Below are 23875 nucleotides of genomic sequence, written 5' to 3'. Positions count from 1 at the left end.
CAGACCAACAGTCAATCTTTTACAACACTTCAATTTTCCATCAAATGTTTTACAAAATTTTGATTTCCAGTCAGTGTCATAAAAGTGAGCTTGGAGACCAGTCACCATTGGTCGCAAGCTTACCATTGGTAGATTTCAAAATTTTGCCCTGAAACAACCAATCAGATGTTCAGCTTTGAGACTGGTCTTCAAACATTGCTTTATGACCTTTGACTGGGGTATCAGTTAAATTATTTCAGCAGCTCAGTCCAAGTCTCTTCTTCATCTAAGACTGGCAAACTTTCAATTTTTAAGACATTAAACAGAGAAAAATAAAGTCATTATTTTAACAAAGTATAAAAATGCTTTATTTATAACAGACTATTTATGTCATAATTCATCAATGTTACAAATAAGAAATATTTACACTGGATAAATGTGCATAGCTTTAAGAGATCAACATGAGATATAAATCACAATATACTGTAAAACAAGATGTTGTTCTTTACAACTGTAAGTTAAAGTATCAGACGTATAGTGTAACAAAACCAGAGCTCGTCTGGTTACAAAAAAATGTTAAGTAATTCTGCATGTATATAATGCCAGAGGTAAAACTGACAAAACTTTAGGAAAACTATGGAACATGTAAATTGCATATCAATTATCACAGTGAACAAGTTTGTTAAGTTTCAATCAATTCCTACCAGTTGTTACTGAGATACCAGCTTACATTTTTGTTTGTTTGTTTTGGGTTAAACGCTGTTTTTCAACAGTATTTCAGTTATGTAATGGCAGGCAGTTAACCTAACCAGTGTTCCTGGATTCTGTACTAGTAAAAACCTGTTCTCCGCAAGTTTGTTTGTTTGTGTTGGGTTTAACGCCGTTTTTCAACAGTATTTCAGTCATGTAACGGTGGGCAGTTAACCTAACCAGTGTTCCTCGATTCTGTACCAGTACAAACCTGTTCTCCGCAAGTAACTGCCAACTTCCCCACATGAATCAGTGGTGGAGGACTAATGATTTCAGACACAATGTTGTTTATCAAATAGTCACGGAGAACATACGCCCCGCCCGAGGATCGAACTCACGACCCCGCGATCCATAGACCAATGCTCTACCTACTGAGCTAAGCGGGCGGGCTGTTCTCCGCAAGTAACTGCCAACTTCCCCACATGAATTAGAGGTGGAGGATGAATGATTTCAGACACAATATCTTTTATCAAATCGTCATGGAGAACATACACCTTGCCCGTGGATCAAACTCACAATCCCGAGATCTGTAGATCTGCACACTCCCTACTTTGCTAAGCGGGCGGGCACCAGCTTACATAGCATTACAACGACTTCACCAACCAGGGTGCTGATAAAAGGGTAAGTGCAACAGCTCTGTCTACTGTTTGTAAAGTAAAGGTAAAAATGCATATTTGGTAATACATTCAGGCACATATTGGCATAATTAAACACACATTAAAACATTTACATACAATAATGAACAAAACATTCTGCATTTACAAAACCAAAGTTTACATCCTTTATTGTCATTTTGATTGATGAAAATTTTTGTATTTTTAAGTGTTTAATAAAATGCCATCCTCTGATGACCATAGAGAGTAGGAAACACTTAATTAATGCTATCCTGTGTCAGAGGTTAAAAAACAAGGTTGAGTTTGGAGATCAGTCTGAAACTGTTGCATCTGATTGGTTAATTTCAAGGTAAAATTTGAAACTGACCAATGGCAAGGACACAGTCCTAGACTGGTCTACAAGCTCAACTCTAAAATCTTTAACCTAGGTACATCCTACAGCAGGATGATATTCTCAATCTTTGCAAAATTTTCAAGGCAGCCCTTTTTTTATACAAAAAAATTGTGAATGACATTGAATATTCTGAAATAAAACTATGGTCAATTATACAACAGTGCTAAACAAATTACTAACTGAATTTGCAGTACAACAATTGATAGTTTTTCTTGTCTAAACATTATACCTTTACAGACTGATGGCTTTATTTTATCTTTATAAAATTCAGGGGAAATAGATAGAAGACTCAAATTCCTGTCCCTCTATAAAATGTGAAACATGCTTCATTCATATTACTTTCCACAATGTAAGAAACTCTTCTATGGTAACTAACAAATATATAATTGAACAGTTTGTTGTTCAATGTTATGAAATACTGGCAGTACATGTATATTTACAAATAAAACATGCAGTAATAACTAATATAACAAACGAACATGTCAAAATTATATTGCATAAAGGTCCAACTGTAGGGAAGACAAGGCACATATTATGGATAATAATTCTCAAAGCTATTTTGTTTTTTAAACAAGAGGGCAATGATGGCCCTATATCGCTCACCTGAGTTTAGTCGCTTGCTTAAACAAATTTCTTTGTTTAAGCTTCACTAACAAAAACTAGTTGAGTATGTCATGGTAAAGATTATTCAAGATAACTAATAAAATCTGTTTAGAAATTAAACTGGTGGTCCAAATTTCTTTGCTTAGCTTCAAAAACAAGAAAGTAGGTCAGTAGTTCTGGGTTAGGGATTTAAAGATGAGTATTGAAATCAGTATCAAAAGTTATAAACGTGGTCCAAATTTCTATGCTGTATCTTCAAAAACAAGAAAGTAGTTAAGACAATTCAAGATGAATATCGAAATCTGTATCAAACATTATGCTTGTGGTCCAAATTTCTTTGCCACTGCTTCAAAAACAAGTAATTCTCTGTAAAACAAGGGACCACCGCAGCATGGCCTATATTGACCCCAGGGTCATGATTTGAACAATCTTGGTAAAGAACCACTACATCATAACACATACTAAATATCTAAGCTCTCAGACCCTATGGTTTAAGACAAGAATTTATTTTAAAGGTTTTTCCCTGTACAAGCCCATTTAAACAATGTGCTCCCCGGGGTGGGGCCATATTTGACCCCAGGGCGATTGTTTGAATTATCTTGGTAGATGACCATTAGATGATGCTACATACCAAATATCAAAGCCCTACGCCCTGTGGTTATGGACAAAAGGATTTTCAAAGTTTTTCCCTATGTAAGTCTATATGAACTATGTGACCCCCGGGGCGGGGCCATATTTGACCCTAGGGGTATAATTTGAAAAACTTGGTAGAGAACTGCTAGATGATACTACATACCAAATATCAAAGCCCTAGGCCCTGTGGTTTTGGACAAGAAGATTTTCAAAGTTTTTCCCTATATAAGTCTATATAAACCATGGAAACTCGGGACGGGGCCATATTTGACCCTAGGGGGATAATTTGAACAGTCTTTGTAGAGGACCACAAGGTAATGCTACATGCGAAATATCAAAGGCCTAGGACCTGTGGTTTTGAACAAGAAGATTTTTAAAGTTTTTTTCCTACATAACTCTATGTAAAATTTGGGACCCTGGGGTGGGGCCTCTTTTCACCCCAGGGGCATAATTTGAATAATCTTTATAAAGGACCATTAGATGATGTTACAAGCCAAATATCAATGCTCTATGCCTAGCAGTTTTGGACAAGAAGATTTTTTAAGTTGTTCCTTTCCCTTGCCATGGTGGAATTCAATTCTTTGAATAATTTGGAAAGTGGGCCATCCAAGGATTATTCCTGTGAAGTTTCATCAAAACTGAACTGGTGGTTTAGGAGGAGATGTTGTTTAAAGGAAAGTGTGGATGGATGAACGCCAGACAGACGGACGCCGGACAGTGAGCAATCACAATAGCTCACCGTGAGCCTTTGGCTCAGGTGAGCTAAAAAAGAGCATATGTTTATAATACTATAATAAACAAATACTGTCTGTTGACCCTTTATAAAACTGTTTTTATCACAAATGAATAATCACATCTTTCCGTCTTCTGACATTATAAATATTTACACTCATTATTTGTTTTGTCTCCTAGCTTTTTGGTTGGCTTTTCCAGTGACAGAGATGTCCTCTTAAAAGTTTATGATATATAATAAGTGTATTAATCCTCTGTATCATAATTCATTTAATTTTTTTTCACACCCATTGACTTCAGTCTCCTTGATAATGTTGACGGACTGACAGTCACTGTCCCGCCAGACTGCTGTTCAAGTTCTTCACTAATCTGTCTTAACGAGACACGTCGATTATCCAGCACCTGTTTCAAAACAAATTTATCTTCACTTTCAGACATTTTTCTAGGTCGTCCCGATCTTTTCAGGTCATGGACAGTTCCATGGATTTTAAATCGCCTATATCTGTAACGCATGACTCTCTGTGGAATTGTCTCGCCCATTAACTCATAAACTTGTCGCCAAGTATTTCCGGCTTCTCTTAGTTGAATAATTCGGAGATTCTGTTCATGTTTCGTCTCTGGAAAGAAGTACACATGTTCGAAATTTCCTTGAAAAAAATTACCGTAACAACAAAAGTCTTCCTACAAATATTGGGTGAAGACTAGTTCTGGTTATTTAACTTTTCCTTTAAATTCAAAGTCGTGTGAATATAAGCATGCTCAATGACATATCCTGCATAATCTCCTAGGGCTGTCATTGATTGGGTCTTAGACGTATCGACGATACCAATATATCAGAAGACAAATATCGACGATACATCGATATACTGATTATTAAGTTAGATTAATGACCTATTTGTTCATATGCATACTATATACCTTCCTGTAAATGCTATTTTAAATTTTATTGCCTACTTTCCATATTTCTGTTTGATTGTGTTGTATTTGTATTTATGAAATAAAAGAAATACGTAATAATTAATGACATCTTTCATTTTTATTTTGCCTTCACTCCTTTTTTTGCATTTATCCAAATTTACAACTTTGTGAACTTTAGTTGTTTTTTAGGGTCTGAGTGTTTATTTGGGTAGTTTTTTCTCTCTGTTAAATATCGATTTTTGAAAATGGGAATCGATAATCGATCGACCAAAAAATATCGTTGATACATCGATATCGTTTCTATCAATGACAGCCCTATAATCTCCCAGGAGCTGAGGACTTCATCATTTTAACTTTATTAACACATGTCCTGTATGCTGATGTTAAACACTTGTGAGAATTTTTATGGTTTTGCAGATATTTTAACTGCATGGGAATAGATGATGCATTTTGACGTATATCGACTGCCTGCTACTGTGCAATCTTACACACTTTTGAGAATTATGTTTAAAGAGATATTACCTACATCTGCAAAAAATGACTTAGTTTGCCTTATTTTGAAAGTCTGTTTTCTTACCTGAGATGTCTGACATAAATTGTTCTTTAGGTATCTGTCAGATCAAAGTCATGTTTTACACTTTATCTGTGTTATAAAATCAAGAATACAACAGGACGTGACAATGTACTTAAAATCAGATTTGACTTTCATCTCCAGTAACATCATTTACAGAACTTACTTTCCACCATAATAATGCTTCGACATTTAAAGATCCACAACCTTGTTCATTTACTTAACTTCTGAAGTTTTTCTATAAAACAGAAATCAGCAGTTTTGAGAAAAATCTACACTATGCATTACAACGATTTCTTTCTTTTAACTAAGTTACTCTATGTTAGACAAATATACATTAATGTTCAAAATTTGTGAATTTGTGGAAACTGACATTAAAGGGAAACACAGTGAAACACTGCTTGCTCCAGCATCGATGACTCGAGCACCAGGGCTCGCTCGAGCAATTGATGTGGTCGCGGTCGATATCCTTCTATTTTCTATGTGAATTACCATGGCTGGGTCGAGCATCGATAACTCGATCGCTCGAGCATGACACCTGGTCCATGTGTATTAATTTATTCTTCGTTTCTTTTGGCAAACTCGAACAGAGGTGTCAAAATTTTCACACTTTCGGCGGTCAGAATGTATCGGTTAATTAAACATTTTCACACACCGTGAGAATTGCATGGTCTACTCCCCAGCTATCTTAAATGTTTGTTTGTCGGTATATATCATCTTATAATGACTTATAATGAGATTAATTATTAATAAAATGTTGAAGAAAAGTTTTATTGATCAAATTTCGATCAATTACTGATAACTTAAAACATCTTTTCTGCAGGATCGAGAAGACAGTTATGAGATCTTAGTATTTCAATCAGCTGTTGTTTGCATGCAAATGAAGGAAATAATAAAGCATTTTCATAAAATTGAGACAATAATTCTGATATGCCCTTGTTGATAAATAAAAATAAAATAAGTCTTAGTTGTTTCTTCACATGTGCCATTTAAAAATTACATACTGAAACGTCAGTCATATATAACGTTTGTAATATGGTTTTTTTTTTTGTTTTTTTTTTAAAAATCACAAGTATGTTATTATTACGCATCTCCGTTTACTCTGCAAATGGTCCCGACGAAAATTGGTAAAGCAAACTTGAATTTTCTTCGTATGTAGGTCAATGTTTGGGTCGCTCAAAACCATGGATAACTCGAGCATTTTGCTCATCCCCTTGCGACCTCGAGCGAGTGGTGTTTTACTGTACCAGAATTTTTCCATGAGACAGAATCTGATGTACTGTAATACAGCCATAATACTGTTACACTATCTTAGTAATACTAAGCCAAGAAAGTCAATACGGGATAAAACATGACATTGTATCAAACGGTTCAATCCTAATCTTAATTTTCATACAGTACAAAAGCTGTCACAGGAGACAGTGCACTCGACTGTTTCGATGCTGGATAGTGAAACTGGGCACATCTGAGGAAGCTGGAGCTGACACTGGAGTGTTTTAAAGACTCCAATGTTGATAAAAATATTGGACAGGATAACAAAGATAGAAATAAAGTGTATCTAAACATTTTTAACTGAAATTTTAAGTAACAAGAGATCACAGAGTGATCTTGGCACCCACCATTGAGCCATTTTTGATTGTTCCAAATTTCAAGACTAGCTCAAGGTCAAAATCAAGGTCAAATTTCATTTCAGTACACATCACTGTGCATGTGGTCCATGCATGTGGTCCAAATTTGAAAGCTGTAGCTTGAGAAATGTGAAAGTAGGTCACAAGATCAATTTCAAGGTCAAAGTTCATTTCGGTAAACAAAACTATGCATGTGCTTCAAATTTGGAGGCTGCAGCTTGAGAAATGTGAAAGTATGTACTAGATAAAAATCAATGTCAAATTTCAATTCGGAACACAAAAATATGCATGTGGTCCAAATTTGAAGCCTGTAGCTTGAGAAATGTGAAAGTAGGTCACTAGGTCAATCTCAAGATCAAAGTTCATTTCGGTACACAAAACTATGCATGTGATCCAAATCTGAAGGATGTAGATTGAGAAAGGTGAAAGTAGGTCACTAGGCCAATGTCGAGGTCAAATTTCATTTTGGTAAACAAAACTATGCATGTGGTCCAAATTTGAAGGTTGTAGCTTGAGAAATGTGCAAGAAAGTCACTAGGTCAATGTCAAGGTCAAAGTTTTTTTCGGTATACAAAACTATGCATGTGGTCCAAATTTGAAGGCTGTAGATTGAGAAATGTAAAAGTAGGTCACTAGGTCAAAATCAAGGTCAAATTTCATTTCGGAACACAAAACTATGCATGTGGTCCAAATTTGAAGGCTGTAGATTGAGAAATGTGAAAGTAGGTCACTAGGTCAAAATCAAGGTCATATTTCATTTCGGAACACAAAACTATGCGTGTGGTCCAAATTTGAAGCCTGTACCTTCAAAAATGTGAAAGTAGGTCACTAGGTCAATGTCAAGGTCAAAGTTTTTTCGGAACACAAAACTATGCATGTGGTCCAAATTTGAAGGCTGTAGCTTGAGAAATGTGAAAGTAGGTCACTAGGTCAAAATCAAGGTCAAAGTTTTTTTCGGAACACAAAACTATGCATGTGGTCCAAATTTGAAGGCTGTAGCTTGAGAAATGTGAAAGTAGGTCACTAGGTCAATCTCAAGATCAAAGTTCATTTCGGAACACAAAACTATGCATGTGGTCCAAATCTGAAGGATGTAGATTGAGAAATGTGAAAGTAGGTCACTAGGCCAATGTCGAGGTCAAATTTCATTTCAGTAAAAAACTATGCATGTGGTCCAAATTTGAAGGCTGTAGCTTGAGAAATGTGCAAGTAGGTCACTAGGTCAATGTTAATGTCAAAGTTTTTTTCGGTATACAAAACTATGCATGTGGTCCAAATTTGAAGGCTGTAGCTTGAAAAATGTGAAAGTAGGTCACTAGGTCAAAATCAAGGTCAAATTTCATTTCGGAACACAACACTATGCATGTGGTCCAAATTTGAAGGCTGTAGACTGAGAAATGTGAAAGTAGGTCACTAGGTCAAAATCAAGGTCATATTTCATTTCGGAACACAAAACTACGCGTGTGGTCCAAATTTGAAGCCTGTACCTTCAAAAATGTGAAAGTAGGTCACTAGGTCAATGTCAAGGTCAAAGTTTTTTCGGTACACAAAACTATGCATGTGGTCCAAATTTGAAGGCTGTAGCTTGAGAAATGTGAAAGTAGGTCACTAGGTCAATGTCAAGGTCAAAGTTTTTTTCGGAACACAAAACTATGCATGTCGTCCAAATTTGAAGGCTGTAGCTTGAGAAATGTGAAAGTAGGTAACTAGGTCAAAATCAAGGTCAAATTTCATTTCGGAACACAAAACTATGCATGTGGTCCAAATTTGAAGCATGTACCTTAAAAAATGTGAAAGTAGGTCACTAGGTCAATGTCAAGGTCAAAGTTTTTTCCGGTGCACAAAATTATGCATGTGGTCCAAATTTGAAGGCTGTAGCTACAGAAATGTGAAAGTAGGTCACTAGCTCAAGATCAAGGTCAACTCATGTCAATGTTCATCTCACCACTCAAAACTATACATGAGGTCCAAATTTGAATGCTGTAGGTTATTGACAAGATTTTAAAAGCTTTTCCCTATATAAGTCTATATGAACCATGTGACCCCTGTGGCCGGGCCATATTTGACCCTAGGGGGATAATTTGAACAATCTTAGAAGACGACCACTAGATGATGTCACATGGTAGAGAACCATGAGATGATGCTACATAACAAATATCAAAGCCCAGGACTTTGGGGTTTGGACAAGAAGATTTTCAAAGTTTTTCCCTATATAAGTCTATGTAAACCATGTGACCCCCAGGGCGGGGCCATATTTGACCCTAGGGGGATAATTTGAACAATCTTAGTAGAAGACCACTAGATGATGTCACATGCAAAATATCAAAGCCCTAGGCCCTGTGGTTTTGGACAAGAGGTTTTTCAAAGTTTTTCCCTATATAAGTATATATAAACCATGTGACCCTGGGGCGTGGCCAAATTTGACCCCTGGGATATAATTTGAATCATCTTGGTAGAGGACCACTAGATGATGCTTCATACCAAGTATCAAAGCCCTAGGCTCTGTGGATTTGGACAAGAAGATTTTCAAAAATTTTCCCCATATAAATCTATGTAAATTATAAAAATAAACAAAGGGCCATAACTCACTAAAAAATTGTTGAACCAGTCTGATTTTCAGGGGGACACAACAAAGGTACCAATACATCATTCTGACAAAGTTTGGTCAAAATCCCCCCAGTAGTTTCTGAGGAGATGCGATAACAAGAAATTGTTAACGGACGGACGGACGGACCACGGATGCAGAGTGATTTTAATAGCCCACCATCTGATGATGGTGGGCTAAAAAGGGGACATAATTCACAAAATAGTTGTGCAAGAGTTATGGACCTTGTGTCATATGATGAGGATGATGATGTGGAAGAACTATTTTAAGTCTGAATCAAATTCATGAATAACAAAGATATAATCGAAATGCACCAACATTACGGTAACCTGTAATTCTAAGCAAAAAGGGGCATAATTTATGAAATATTGGTGCAAGAGTTTAGCCCATGTGTCATATGATGTGGGTAATGATGTGGTACAACTGTTTTAAGTTTGAATCAAATCTGTTGAGTAATAGCAGATAAACTAAAAGTGCAAGTAAAAGTGCATCAAAACTTAAACCTGAAATTTTAAGTAAAGAGGAGAATAATTCATGAGATATTGGTGGCAGAGTTATGGCCCATGAGTCAAATGATGTGGGTGATGATGTGGAACAATTACTTTAAGTTTGAATAAAATCTGTTTGGTAATAACAGATATGGAGTGAAAGTGTATCATAACTATAACCTGAAATTTTAAGAAAAAAAGGGGGTATAATTATGAAATATTGGTGCCAGTTACGGCCCTTGTGTAAAATGATGTGGGTGATAATGTGGAACAATTATTTTAAGCTCAAATCAAATCCCTTCTGCAATTACAGAGATATAGTGAAAATGCAACAAAATTAACCTAAAATTTTAGGTAAAAAGAGGGCTTAATTCATGACATTGTGTGTCATATCATGTGGGTGATGATGTGGAACAATTATTTTAAGTTCGAATCAAATCCATTTAGAAATAATTGTGACAAGAGTGAAAGTGCACCAAAACTTTAACCTGAAATTGTAAGTAAAAAGTACGGGGGGGGGGGGGGGGGGGGGGGGGGGGGGTAATTCATGAAATATTGGTGCTAAGGCCCTTGTGTTATATATCATGTGAGTGATGATGAGGAATAACTATTTTAAATTTGCAGCAAATCCATCAAGAAATTACATTTAGATAAAGAGAAAAAAAAGAAAATGCATCAAAACTATAACCAAGGTGTGGACGCGGAAAGACACTGACACCGGGTAAAGTAGGATAGCTCTCCATATACTTCATATAGTCGAGCTAAAAAAGCCTTAAACTGTGAAAAAATGGAAAACAAGAGCTCCACCAGTGGGGCAATATATGCCCGAACAGAAGTGCAGGTGGTGACAGGATACTAAAGGGCAAGAAAATTAATGATGTTTTTCTGTTGTGTTGGTGGTTGGGAGTGGGGGGGGGGGGGGGGGGGGGGGCAGGGAAAGGGTTAATGGGGGAAAGTGTAATGTAGATTTTTGCAGTCTGCAATCGTCTCATCACCACCTGTCTGTATTCTAAGTTTCATAAGTTTCAAGGAATACCTTTAATATTTTCTATGTTATGCTCTGGACAAAAAATATGATGGGCAGATTTCACCTTGACCTTTGATATATGCACTCTGAATATCGACTTATCACCACCTACCTACATCCCAAGTTTGAAGTCAATACCTTGAATGGCTAATAAGTTATGCTCTTGACACAAAATATGACAGACAGATTTTACCTTTGAGCTCAAATTGTGACCTTGACCTTAAATCTACAGACCAGGTTCATGTTCTCTGCATATTGTCTCATCACTACCTACCTACATGCCATGTTTGAAGTCAATACCTTGAATGGTTAAGATATAATCAAGACACAAAATATGATGGACAGTGTTGACCTTTGAGCTCAAGTTGTGACCTTGATCTTTGACCTACAGAGCCGGTTCAATCGCTCTGCACATCATCTCATCGCCATCTCCCTATATGCCAAGTTTAAAGTCAATATCTTTAATTGTGATGAAGTTATGCTCTGGTCACGAATTATGCATGCGCAATCACATATGTCCGTTTTTTCAGAACGGGCGTATAAAAAAACAGTAATATGGTAATGAACAGAAACTGACACTGGGATTATGATTTTACATCATTACTGGTGTTTCTGGGGTTTCTTTTATTACTGCTGTAAAACTACCAGCTGAAGCACCCTCAAACATGGATCTATCCATCATGGTATAGCTTAAGGAAATGAAGTAAGAAAAGATTACCGTCTGGAAAATCTGGCACTTCAAATTTCAATTTGGATTCCACCAAATTGAGATGTGTTTTAATCTCCTCTTCTCTGGAGTAAGTTTCCCCTGACAGTTTCTCATCAAGATCACTGCATGCTTCCAAAACATCATTTATATCATGCATTCTCACTCTGAAAATATAAACATAAATTATGAAGTTTTTGTACTTCCTATAAAATATTTGGCTACTTAAACTGTATAACTCTATTCACTTGACTTAAGTAACTTATATGTATAACTCTGGCCTCTTAATTTTCATAACTCTATAAAGGTAAATTTTATTTACCGCTGCTTTGTGAAACAATGAACATATTAAGCTCTGTAAAACTTTTAAGTGACCCTATTCAAGAACATTTAAAACCAATTATACCTTACCCCCAGCAATTTGCTGGTACCCATTTACAGCTGGGTCAACTGAAGCAAATGCGATAAAGTGTAAGTAGCCAGGAATTGAACTGGGCCTTCACCTCCATAGGAGAGCGTCTTAGCCCTTTTGACAAATGCATCCATATATACTGATGTTTATGACACCTGTTTTTCAATCTTTAACAACAGAATTTAGACCAGAGGGCCAAGATGGCCCTAGGTCGCACACTTGAGTAACACCATATTAGTGTAAACATGTTTTACCTAGTGATTTCATGGAAACAAATATTATGACCAATTTTCATTAAGACTGCACCAAAAATGTGGCCGTTTGAAAGCATTTTCTTTGATTTGACCTAGATTTTTACCCAACATGATCCAGATATGTACTTGTCCAACATTTCATGAAAACAAACATTCTGACAAAGTTTCAGGAAGATTGGAGCAAAAAAAGTGGCCTCTAGAGTGTATACAAGCTTTACCAGTTTCAATCTTGGCCTAGAGATCATCAAGATAAACATTCTGTGCAAGTTTGTATCAAATCAAAGCATAAATGAAACCTCTATATGGCTGAAAGGGCCAATATAGAAAATTTTGCCCTTTTCAGGGGCAGTAACTCTAGAACCCATGATGGAATTTAGCTGATTTTCAAAAGAAATTGAGATCTTATTGTGACTTAAGTTGTGTGTAAGTGTGGTTAAAATCAAATATAAAATGTTACTTCTATTATGTTCACAAGGTAATATTAACAAATTTTGGCTCTTTCAGGGGTCAATCAGGGGCTGTAACTCAGGAACCTATGATTGGATCTGCCAGATATATCATGGAATCCAAGATTTATTGTTGTTAAAGATATTTTGCAAGTTTGTATCAAATCAAACCTAGTGTTACTTCTACAGCGACGCAGCGGGGCGCCCCGCCCTGCCCTTTTTTACTGCCGCCATGCTGCCCTTAAAATGTGCCCTCTTGCCTTTGATCTTCTGCTAAATCCCGCAAATTATCCTGCTGACATGCCTCGACGATTTTTTGATCAGCAAATTACGTCACGGCGAGTGCACACAGGTAATGAGAATCAATGAAGTGTTAAAACTAACTGATAAAGAGAATGGATCCTGTGTAATGTCAAAAAGGCGTTCGTAAGCGGCCAGCTGATTACCGAGCACATGAAAAGTGCCCTAGATTCCTTTGTGCAAAATTTAAATTAGACCGTTGTTTAGTATAATAACAAGTATATATCAATGAATATTGAAAGTAAAACTAAATTTAGAATGTCCGTTCACGAGTCTTATTCCTCCCGATGTCGTATGCAATTTTTCTATATTTCCTTCAAAAAAGCTGACTGTCGGTGTATTTTTTATGACGAGAAACATCAAAATTTGAGGAACTATCTCTGGTTTACCCTAGTGGTTCATGTAAACTGAGTAAAAACTACTTTCAGACAACATTCCCAAAGTGTACCAGTATCCGGATAGTATATTTTGGATATGCGTTTTAGTAAACTTTAACCTGACTGTAATAGCTTTTTATTGTTAATGAAATATTGATGAAAGACCTGATCAACACAAAATGACTTTTGATAATTATTAGTTTACAATGTGGCCTGAAACAGGCATTTTACTATGTTGTTTACAACATGATCTTGGTTTCAAGATTAAGCTTACATTAAAGCCCTCCACTATTTCATATTGAATTCATATGAATAAGTTGACATTCTTGGTGACATTTTTAAGAGAAAGGCTTGAATGGTTTAACCTGAACTATTAAGTAAGTAAAAGGCCTTTTTAAACTATGTTACTGCCTTTAGGAAGATTTACTACTTTATTCTGTGACATTTCTTTTAAGTGTGCAATAAAGATAAATGGAATACATATTAACTATAGACATCTAGAAATGCAACTACTGCTATGGTAACTTTCACATCTAAAAGGGCACCCTGCCCCTTTCGGACAGCACCCTGCCCTTTTTGAGCTCTAGAAATAACACTACAAACCATAAATGAAGTCTCTATATGGCTGCAAAAGTCAAAATAGCAATTTTTGGCCCTTTAAGGGGTCATAACTCTGGAACCCATGAATTAATATGACCAGTTTTCTAAAGGAACTGAGATATTATGCCAAAACAACTTGTGTGCAAGTTTTATTATCATCAATTGCAAAATGTGGTCTCTATCTTGTTCACAAGCCAAAAACAGTAAATTTTGGCCTTTTAAGAGGCCATAACTCTGAAACCCTTGATGGGATCTGGCCAGTTTTCGAAAGGAATTGAGATATTATGCCAATACAAGTTGTGTGTAAGTTTGATTACAATCAATTGCAAAATGTGGTCTCTATCGAGAAGAAACAATAAATTGTGAACGGACGATGGACGAAGTGCGATCACAAAAGCTCACCCTGTCACTACGTGACAGGTGAGCTAAAAGGTGTTGATTAAATCAACTTTGACACCACAACATAAACTAACTTGGTATTGAAATATTCTGATAAAGTCAGACTACAAGAAAGAAAATACATGTAAAAGGAAGAACCTAAACATTGTATTGACATAAACCTTAAGGGAGCTCCGATTTATTGGATGATAATTGTTGTTTTTAATCTAACAAGAGGGACATGATGCCCCTGTACCGCTCACCTGTTAAACTTGGCCTTTGAATCATCAAGATAAACATTCTGACCAAGTTTCATGAAGATAGTCATAAATGTAGCCTCTACAGTGTTAACAAGCTTTTCCTTTGATTTGACCTGGTGACCTCGTTTTTGACCCCACATAACCCAGTTTTGAATCTGGCTTAGGAATCATCAAGACAAACATTCTGACTAAGTTTCAAGAAGATAGAGTCATAAATGTGGCCTCTAGGGTGTTAACAAGCTTTTCCTTTGATTTGACCTAGTGACCTAGTTTTTGACCCCATATGACCCAGTTGCAAACAACATAAACATTTTGTGCAAGTTTGTATCAAATCAAAGCATAAATGAAACCTCTATATGGTTGAAAGGGCCAAAATAGAAAATTTGCCCCAGGGCAGAAACTCTAGAACCCATGATGGAATCTAGCCAGTTTTCGAAAGGAACTGAGATCTTACTGTGACTTAAGTTGTGTTTAAGTGTGGTTAAAATCAAATGTAAAATGTCACTTCTATTGTGTTCACAAGGTAAAAATTAACAAATTTTGGCTCTTTCAGGGGTCAATTAGGAGCCGTAACCCAGGAACCTATGATTGGATCTGACGGATTCATCATGGGATCCAAGATCTATTGTTGTTAAAGATATCTTGCAAGTTTTTATCAAATACAACCATAAACAAAGTCTCTATATGGCTGCAAAAGCCAAAATAGCAAATCTGGAACCCATAATGGGATTTGGCCAGTTTTCGAAAGGAACCGAGATATTATGCCAACTGATACAAGTTGTGTGCAAGTTTTATTAAAATCAATTGCAAAATATAGTCTCTATCGTGTTTACAAGCCCAAAATAGCAAATTTTGGCCCTTTAAGGGGCCATAACTCTTGAACTGATGACAGAATCTGGCCAGCTTTCGAAAGGAACCAAGATATGCCAATACAAGTTGTGTGCAAGTCTGATTAAAATCAGTTGCAAAATGTGGTCTCTATCGTGTTCACAAGAAATAGAGAACTGATGAACAGACGATAGACAAAGGGCGATCGCAAAAGCTCACCCTGTCACTACATGACAGGTGAGCTAACAAGAACTGAGATAAAAATTACGGTTGAAGGTCAGTAATTCAAATCCTTCTTTGTTTCATATAAAAAACAACAACTTCAGGTCATCTTTACGTATCTTTATAGAACATCACTTTTTCCTACACATATTTTTCATGAAAGTTCTATCATAAATTAACGAACAAGAGCGCCAGACTGTCACAAAATACACCCGTCATCGAACTTGGCCTAATTCAAGGGCCATAATCCAGGAGTGCCAGGGGCGATCTGGGTGGTTATTGAACTTGACCAAAATATTATGCCCACAAACATTGTCAGCAAGTTTGGTGAAGATCGGATGAAAACTGTTCGACTTTGAGAGCGGACAAGGCTAAATTCGTAGTTTTTCAAGTAATTCAAGGACAATAATCTAAGAGCGCCCGATTTGGCTGGTTTTCAAACATGGCCGAGATATTATGCCCACAAACATTGTCAGCTAGATTGGTGAAGATCGGATGAAAACTGTTCGACTTAAAGAGAGGACAAGGCTAAATTTGCAGTTTATCCAGTAATTCAAGGGCCATAATCCAGTGCCTGGGGCAATTTGGCTGGTTATGGAACCTGGCCAAGAAATTATGCCCACAAACACTGTCAGCAAGTTTGGTGAAGATCGAATGAAAACTGTTTCAACTTAGAGCGGACATGCTTTGGATGCCGACCGCCTGCCCGCCACGGGTGTTCACATAATACGCCCCGCTCTTTCAGAGACGGGCGTATTAACAAGAGGGCCAAGATGGCCCTAGGTCACTCACCTAAGAAACACACCATAACAGTGTAAAACATGTTTGACCTAGTGATTTCATGGAAACAAATATTCTGACCAATTTTCATTAAGATTGGACCAAAATATTGGCCTCTTGGGATTAAACAAGCATTTTCTTAGATATGATCTAGTGACCTAGTTTTTGACCCTAGATGACCCATGTTCAAATTTGACCTAGATTTTATCAAGGCAATCATTCTGACCAAAATTCATGAAGATCAATTGAAAAATACAGCCTCTATCACATACACAAGGTTTTTCTTTGATTTGACCAAATGACCTAGTTTCTGACCCCAAATGACCCATATTCAAAGTCGACCTAGATTCAAAAAGGCAATCATCCTGACCAAATTTCATAAAAATCAATTGAAAAATACAGTCTCTATTGCATACACAAGATTTTTCTTTACTTTGACCTAGTGACCTAGTTTTTTATCCTAGATGACCCATGTTCAAACTCGACCTAGATTTTATCAAGGCAATCATTCTGACCAAATTTAATGAAGATCAATTGAAAAATACAGCCTCTATCGCATACACAAGGTTTTTCTTTAATTTGACCTAGTGACCTAGTTTTTGATCCATGATAAACCATATTCACACTCGACCTAGATTTCATCAAGGCAATCATCCTGAACAAATTTCATGAAGATCAATTGAAAAATACAGCCTTTATTGCATACACAATGTTTTTCTTCGATTTGACCTAGTGACCTAGTTTTTGACTCTAGATGACCCATTTTCAAACTCTGCCTAGATTTTATCAATGTTATCATTCTGACTAAATTTCATGAAGATCAGTTGAAAAATACAGCCTCTTTCGCATACACAAGGTTTTTCTTTGATTTGACCTAGTGACCTAGTTTTTGACCCCAGATGACCCATTTTCGAACTCGGCCTAGATTCCATCAAGGTAATCATTCTGGCCAAAATTCATGAAGATCAATTGAAAAATACAGCCTCTATCGCATACACAAGGTTTTTCCTTGATTTGACCTAGTGACCTAGTTTTTGACCCCAGATGACTTATTTTCGAACTCGGCCTAGATTTCATCAAGGTCATCATTCTGACCAAATTTCATGAAGATCAACTGAAAAATACAGCCTCTATCGCATACACAAGGTTTTTCCTTGATTTGACCTAGTGACCTAGTTTTTGACCCCAGATGACCCATTTTCGAACTCGTCCTAGATTTCATCAAGGTAATCATTCTGACCACAATTCATGAAGATCAATTGAAAAATACAGCCTCTATCGCATACACAAGGTTTTTCTTTGATTTGACCTAGTGACCTAGTTTTTGATCCCAGATGACTTATTTTAGAACTCGGCCTAGATTTTATCAAGGTAATCATTCTGACCAAATTTCATGAAGATCAGTTGAAAAATACAGCCTCTATCGCATACACAAGGTTTTTCCTTGATTTGACCTAGTGACCTAGTTTTTGACCCCAGATGACCCATTTTCAAGCTCGGCCTAGATTTCATCAAGGTCATCATACTGACCAAATTTCATGAAGATCAGTTGAAAAATACAGCCTCTATCGCATACACAAGCTAAATGTTGACGGACGACAGACAGACGACAGACGGACGACAGACACGACGGACATCAAGCGATCAGAAAGTGAGCTAAAAATGAAAAGAAAATACGAGGTTGAATAGTTCCTAGTGAAATGCCAGTCAGTTGTGGTCTGCTACCCTAAAAATGGCACATACACTGATGAGATATGAAAACGCAACAATTATATGTCTGAATATATGTTTTACCATAAAAAGCATCACTTTGAAATGTTCAACACATACACATCTCAATACTCTATACCCATTGTGTTAATTTTACAGTTTGTTGTACTGATTAAATTTGAACACAATGGGTATAGAGTATCGAGATGTGTATTCATTTTATGCTAACTGGTGAAATACTGAAAAATATCAGTGAGATATTTCTCTATATTACTCACAGTGCCGAACTTCTTTTATATATTCTTTAATTAACTCCCTTTGTTGCCTTTAGAATAACTGGTACCCTATGATTATCCTAATATTCAAGCCATACACTGATACACAAGTCATGTACAGCTAGACAATCCTATATAGGACAAGCTAGCTATAATAAAGTTTGCAAAAGAAATAATAGCAATGCTCTAGAAATGTTACCTTGGTTGCTTGGCCTTGCCATTCATATAGCTATAGATACTTGCTTCCTCCACTTTTCATCGGTTCATTACTATTGTATGGTAGATTTTACTGGCGACAGCACATTTAGATGATTGTTGTCTTAGTTTATTATCACAAGACATCAACTCAACATTACGTAATATGCCAGCATTTTTGTCGAAATACTTTCCCACCCAGCTAGTTGTGTTCCAATATTCATGATGACATCCCTATTTGTTGTGCTATACAGCTCCTAGATCAGTATTTCCATTGAATCCATGATGATATTCAATTCTGCAGCTTGATTTTCCAAGGACTTTTGGATAGTCCCCAATCTGACCTTCAGCGTGTTGTAAACAAAACAAGCTTCTGGTTATTCACGGCATTGACCCGAAAAGTTTTAAATACTAACATTTGCCACTGTCTGTTGGCCACAGATTTTTGTGCATTTTTTAAACAAAATATTTTAAATGCAGTTTTTGTTTTTAAAAACAAAATGGCGTCATGTTGATTTCCCGGACCTAATCACCAATATTCGATATCAATGTGCCTAAATGTCCATGGTAATTTAGCGGATGCATCATATGTAACATGGTAGCCCATATAAATTCGAATTTCATCATGAAGTATTGGTCTTATTTGAATTTGTTTGCTTTCAGTGAGATATCGAAATATATAGACCGATATTCACAGATAAGGGAGACAATTTTGATATTTTCACTCAGGCTCTGCCTTCGTGAAAATATTCAATTGTCTCCCTTATCAGTGAAGATATATTTCGATATCACACTGCAAACAAACAAATATCCTCTACGTGTTGAACATTTCCAGGTGATGCTTTTTGTAGTAAAACATATATATTCAGGCGTATGTTTGTTGCATTTTCATATCTCGTCAGTGTATTTGCTCTTGTCAGCAGAATAAGCACCTACTTCCGGTTTCGATCTACAAAACTTGTCATTTGTGGTGTATGAACATGAAAACTGTCTCATTTCATGCAGAATGTATTCTAGTAGTGAAAAAGTGTGATTAAGGCTCTCGTTCTATACGTATTTGTGCAAAATATGGGAAAATTAGGATCTATTTACTATGGACTTCTTTCGACTACACCACGGAAGCACATTTTCGACCGAATTACTGCATGACCTTATTCTTTATAATATATATAAATTTTTATTTAAAAAAAAAGAAATAGGGGGTGTTTTATAGGGAGGGGATGTTTTGACCAAATTCTAAACCAAATGGGGGACGATTTGACCAAAATGGAGGGTGTTTTGACTGGGGGTGTCTTGACCACAGGGCCTCCGCTGTCGATCACCAATGTCGCCATTTGCGATAATTTTAAGAATTTGGCGCTAGATTTTGCGAACTGGTGAAAATAAGTGGCACATAGTTTTTTTTCCTCGGCATTTGTTTTTTCCGTAGTGATAAATAGATATAAGCGGCCCAAGAATTGGTTCCCGATACACGTGTTTACCTAGGCGCTGGTAGTGAATAAAATCGATAACCAGTCTAGGCGGTGTATTTGACAATTCAACTATTGAAGTTGGTTGACACTTTGAGAAGATAATTGCGTAATAATGTGTGAACTGATGATTAATCAATAATCAAAACATCTGCCAGCTTGTATGTTTGACCTCTGCCGAGAATTCACCAAAATTAACGCCGATTACGGTGTACTTTATGTGTTGCGATTTTTACAAAAAAAGATCGACATGTTTGTGGCATGCAGTTGTATGACTGACGAATTAAGTATGAAAGATACATTTAAATAAGTACGAAAGATACATTTAATTTGTTACTCTTTGCAAGATAATTTTGTAATTCATCAGTTTTCAGAAAAGATTTTAACAATGGATCCGAAAACAAAAACACATCGGTCTCAATTTGTATCCTGGACCTGGTTAGTTTCTTTGAAATGTTCAGAAATTGGAAGATATCACTTGCTACCATGGCTTCTTAAAAATCGTTAGACGAGTGTTCAACTCGACCTTTTAAAATAGAAAAAAATCCAAATTTTCCTTTCTGAAAATAAATGAGTCCTGAAATATTGGTAATTCTGACATGGATATGGTATCCAGCTACAAACTGAATTTACTTCTACAATAAACTAATACACATTCAAAAGTTGTTATTATTCCTAATGAAATTATTTACAATATTTTATTTCTCTATGCACACTATGACAGCCAACTAAGAGAAATAAAGTGGCTCAGAACTTTGGCTCAAAAATGGGCCATTGGCTTTAAAGTGGCTCTAACTTTTTCAAATTGGCGAAAAGGTTGGCGACAAGTATGAAAAACTCAGAGGCCCTGGACTAGCAGACGTTTTGACTTGATATGACCTACTAATACTGGTAACTGGTAACTATAGGCCGTTACTTTTTGGTGTTTGACAGGTAATCTAATTAAAAGAATCATATTTCAATGGACCTCTGTCAATTTTGAGGTATTTGGAAGAATTAATCCTTATGATGGAAGCCTGTGGGAAAGTAAATAGCCGTTTCTGACCTTCTGTGGAATGGTCCGTGTCGCGTAAACTGATGATAATTTAAAATATTGCGATATTTTTTACATATTTTCTGATTCATAATGAGGGTAAAGACTTCCAATGTTATGCGCAATACATGTGTAAATTATTTAACTTACCTGAAAACTACAACTGTATTAATTTCAGTTTATTTTGACAAATAAGTGTACTTCCCGTACTTCCGCAGACGGATCTATTCCCTGTACCGTACCGTACCATCCATGTACAGTAAACTAATTGAATGTCCACAGGTGCAAATTGCAATGTTTTCAGTTATGCAAATTTGAAACGTTTAAAACTTGAATAAAATACGAAAAGGTCCAAGCAAGAAACCTACAGACCAAAGTTGGTGAAGATCAATTCAGATGTTCTTGAGAAGACGTTGTCTAAAGGGTAAAGGTAAAAGGTAAATTAGTCTACAGACTAAATTTGGTGACAATCCATCAAATATTTCATGAGGAGTTGTTTAAAGTCTTTTTCAATCTTTAGCACTTGTAGCCTGAAAAAGGGCCAAGAATGTATTTTTTTGGAGAGAACCTTACAAGGATGTTACATACCAGGTTTGGTGTTGATCCATACAGTGGTTTCTAAGTAGTTGTTTATGTTTTCTCTCATGCTTTTTTCTCTCTGAAGTCCCTAAAAGGGCCTCAATTGAATCTTTAGAGCAAGCTTGAAGGAGCGGACTATACAAAGCTGCTACAGAGTTTTGTTAAGATCCATCAATTAGTTCATGAGAAGTTGATGAAAGTTTTTGTTTTTAGCACCGGTGGCCTCTAGAAGGGGACCAAGCGGAACTATCTGAACAATCTTGAAAGAGGATGATGCCAGGATACTACAGACCAAGTCTGGTGAAGATCCATCATGTGGTTTTTGAGAAGACATTTAAAGATTTTGTCTCTTTTTTACTTCTGACTGCCACTCAGTGGGGTAAAGCAGAACCATTTGAATAATCCTGCTACAGGCAAAGTTTGGTAAAGATCAAATACTTGCTTCTTGAATAAAAGTTGTTTAAGTTTTTTTTCTGTTTTTGGCTTTGATGGCCTCTAAAAGGATCCAAAACGGCACTGTTTGAAAAATCATAAGAGAGGACCATAAAGGGATGCAAATTTGTTAAGTTTTTTTAGTTTTTTTTTCTATTCTTAGCTTTGGCAATCCCTGAAGGCGCCAAGCTAAACCATTTGAAGAAAAGCCAATGCCAGAATGCTACAAACCAAGTTTGATTTGATACAGAGAAGATGTTTAGGAAAAATGTTGACACAGGACAAAGGATGATGGATGGTGATTGATGCCAGACAACAAAAAACACATATGCCCTTCATGATGGCTTGTCCCATTTACACTATGACCTTTGAAATATTAACACCTAAAACAATACAGGAAATCAACTTCATATAATGCTATCAAGTTTGAAAATACTGGGTCAAGTGGTTTGCAAGTGGTTGCCCAGAAACATTTTTCAGGGTTCGCGCCTGTGACCTTGACCTTTAGCATATTGATCCCAAAACCATTAGGGGTCGTCTATTCAATGATGCTCTTAAGTTTGAAGGTTGTAGGTTAACTGTTTTAAATGTTCAGGTCCCTGTGACCTTGACCTATTGACACGAAAAACTACAGGGGCCATCTACTTCATAAAATCATTCAGGCTTTCAAGTTTGAAGGTTTTAGGTCAAGTGGTTGTCAAGTTATTGAGTGGAAACCGTTTTCAAGTTTAAGGCCCTGTGACCATGACCTTTGACTTACTGACCCCCAAAGCAATGGAGGTCATCTACTTGGTAAGCCCAATTATGCTATCAATTTTGAATGGTATTGAACAGAAAGTGCCCTGTGACCTTGACTTTTTACCTACATACCTCTAAAGCAATAGGTGTCATCTACTTCATAAGCCCAGATATGCTATCAAGTTTGAAGGTTCTGGGTAGAGTCTTTCTCAAGTTATTAAATGGAAACAGTTTTCCAGGTTCAGGCCCTGTAACCTTGACTTTTGACCTACTGACTCTAAAAACAATAGGGGTCATCTTCTTTATAAGTTCAATCATGCTACCAAGTTTGAAGGTTCTAGGTTGCATGGTTTCTCAAGTTCTTGAGCTGAAACCATTTCCTGTGACATTTCCTGTGACCAATGTATTTATGAAAGTAGGAGACATAATAACATATACATGTACCTAGACTTTACTCTCTACTAAACAACATATACTGCATACCATGGAATAGGCAGCTATCATGTAGCCTATCACTTAAGACTTATAAAACATCTATAGGATTTATATAGATTAAACTTTTTTGCCTATTTAAGGCAATATTACTCATTCCCCATTGCATCTACATGGACTAAACTCTTTAAACACTGTATATCTTTTTCCGATGTTGCACAAATCAATATTCAGGACGTTATTGGCAGCTAGACAATGGGACATAATATTATACAAGATTAGCAGTGGCCAAATTGGCCAGCTATGAACATTCTGTCACTAGGGTATTGAAGATACAAAATGCACAGCCATTTTGAATTTTAAATATTTTTGCTGGGTTAAGAGTCACATCAACAATACTTTGGTCATACAGCAACTTTGCTTTTGCTTGTGACGGACGACCCCAGGTACCCCACCAGGCATTATTTCAGGCATGGGCGGGCTCCTGTGTAGAACCACCAGCCTTCT

The 23875-nt window shown here is 36.5% G+C and overlaps 1 protein-coding gene across 2 annotated transcripts in view; it reads right to left on the bottom strand.

The window, feature by feature from the left end:
* LOC123547526 (NHL repeat-containing protein 2-like) overlaps positions 1 to 23875 on the bottom strand; it is a 122790-nt gene that overhangs the window by 98362 nt on the left and 553 nt on the right. Inside the window, exons 1-2 of one of the 2 annotated variants that reach the window (XM_053551789.1) lie at positions 21338 to 21412; positions 11661 to 11815 (exon numbers count right to left, since the gene is read on the bottom strand). In XM_053551789.1, coding sequence (XP_053407764.1) covers positions 11661 to 11808 — 148 coding nt within the window. In that variant the 5' untranslated portion in view covers positions 11809 to 11815; positions 21338 to 21412. Of the gene's footprint in view, positions 1 to 11660; positions 11816 to 21337; positions 21413 to 23875 lie in introns of those variants that run through there. The other variant, XM_053551788.1, reaches the window with a different exon arrangement.

The sequence above is a fragment of the Mercenaria mercenaria genome, chromosome 9 (assembly GCF_021730395.1).
Source record: "Mercenaria mercenaria strain notata chromosome 9, MADL_Memer_1, whole genome shotgun sequence".
NCBI classification, from domain to species: Eukaryota; Metazoa; Mollusca; class Bivalvia; order Venerida; family Veneridae; genus Mercenaria; species Mercenaria mercenaria.
This window is presented reverse-complemented; position numbering and strand designations above follow the sequence as displayed.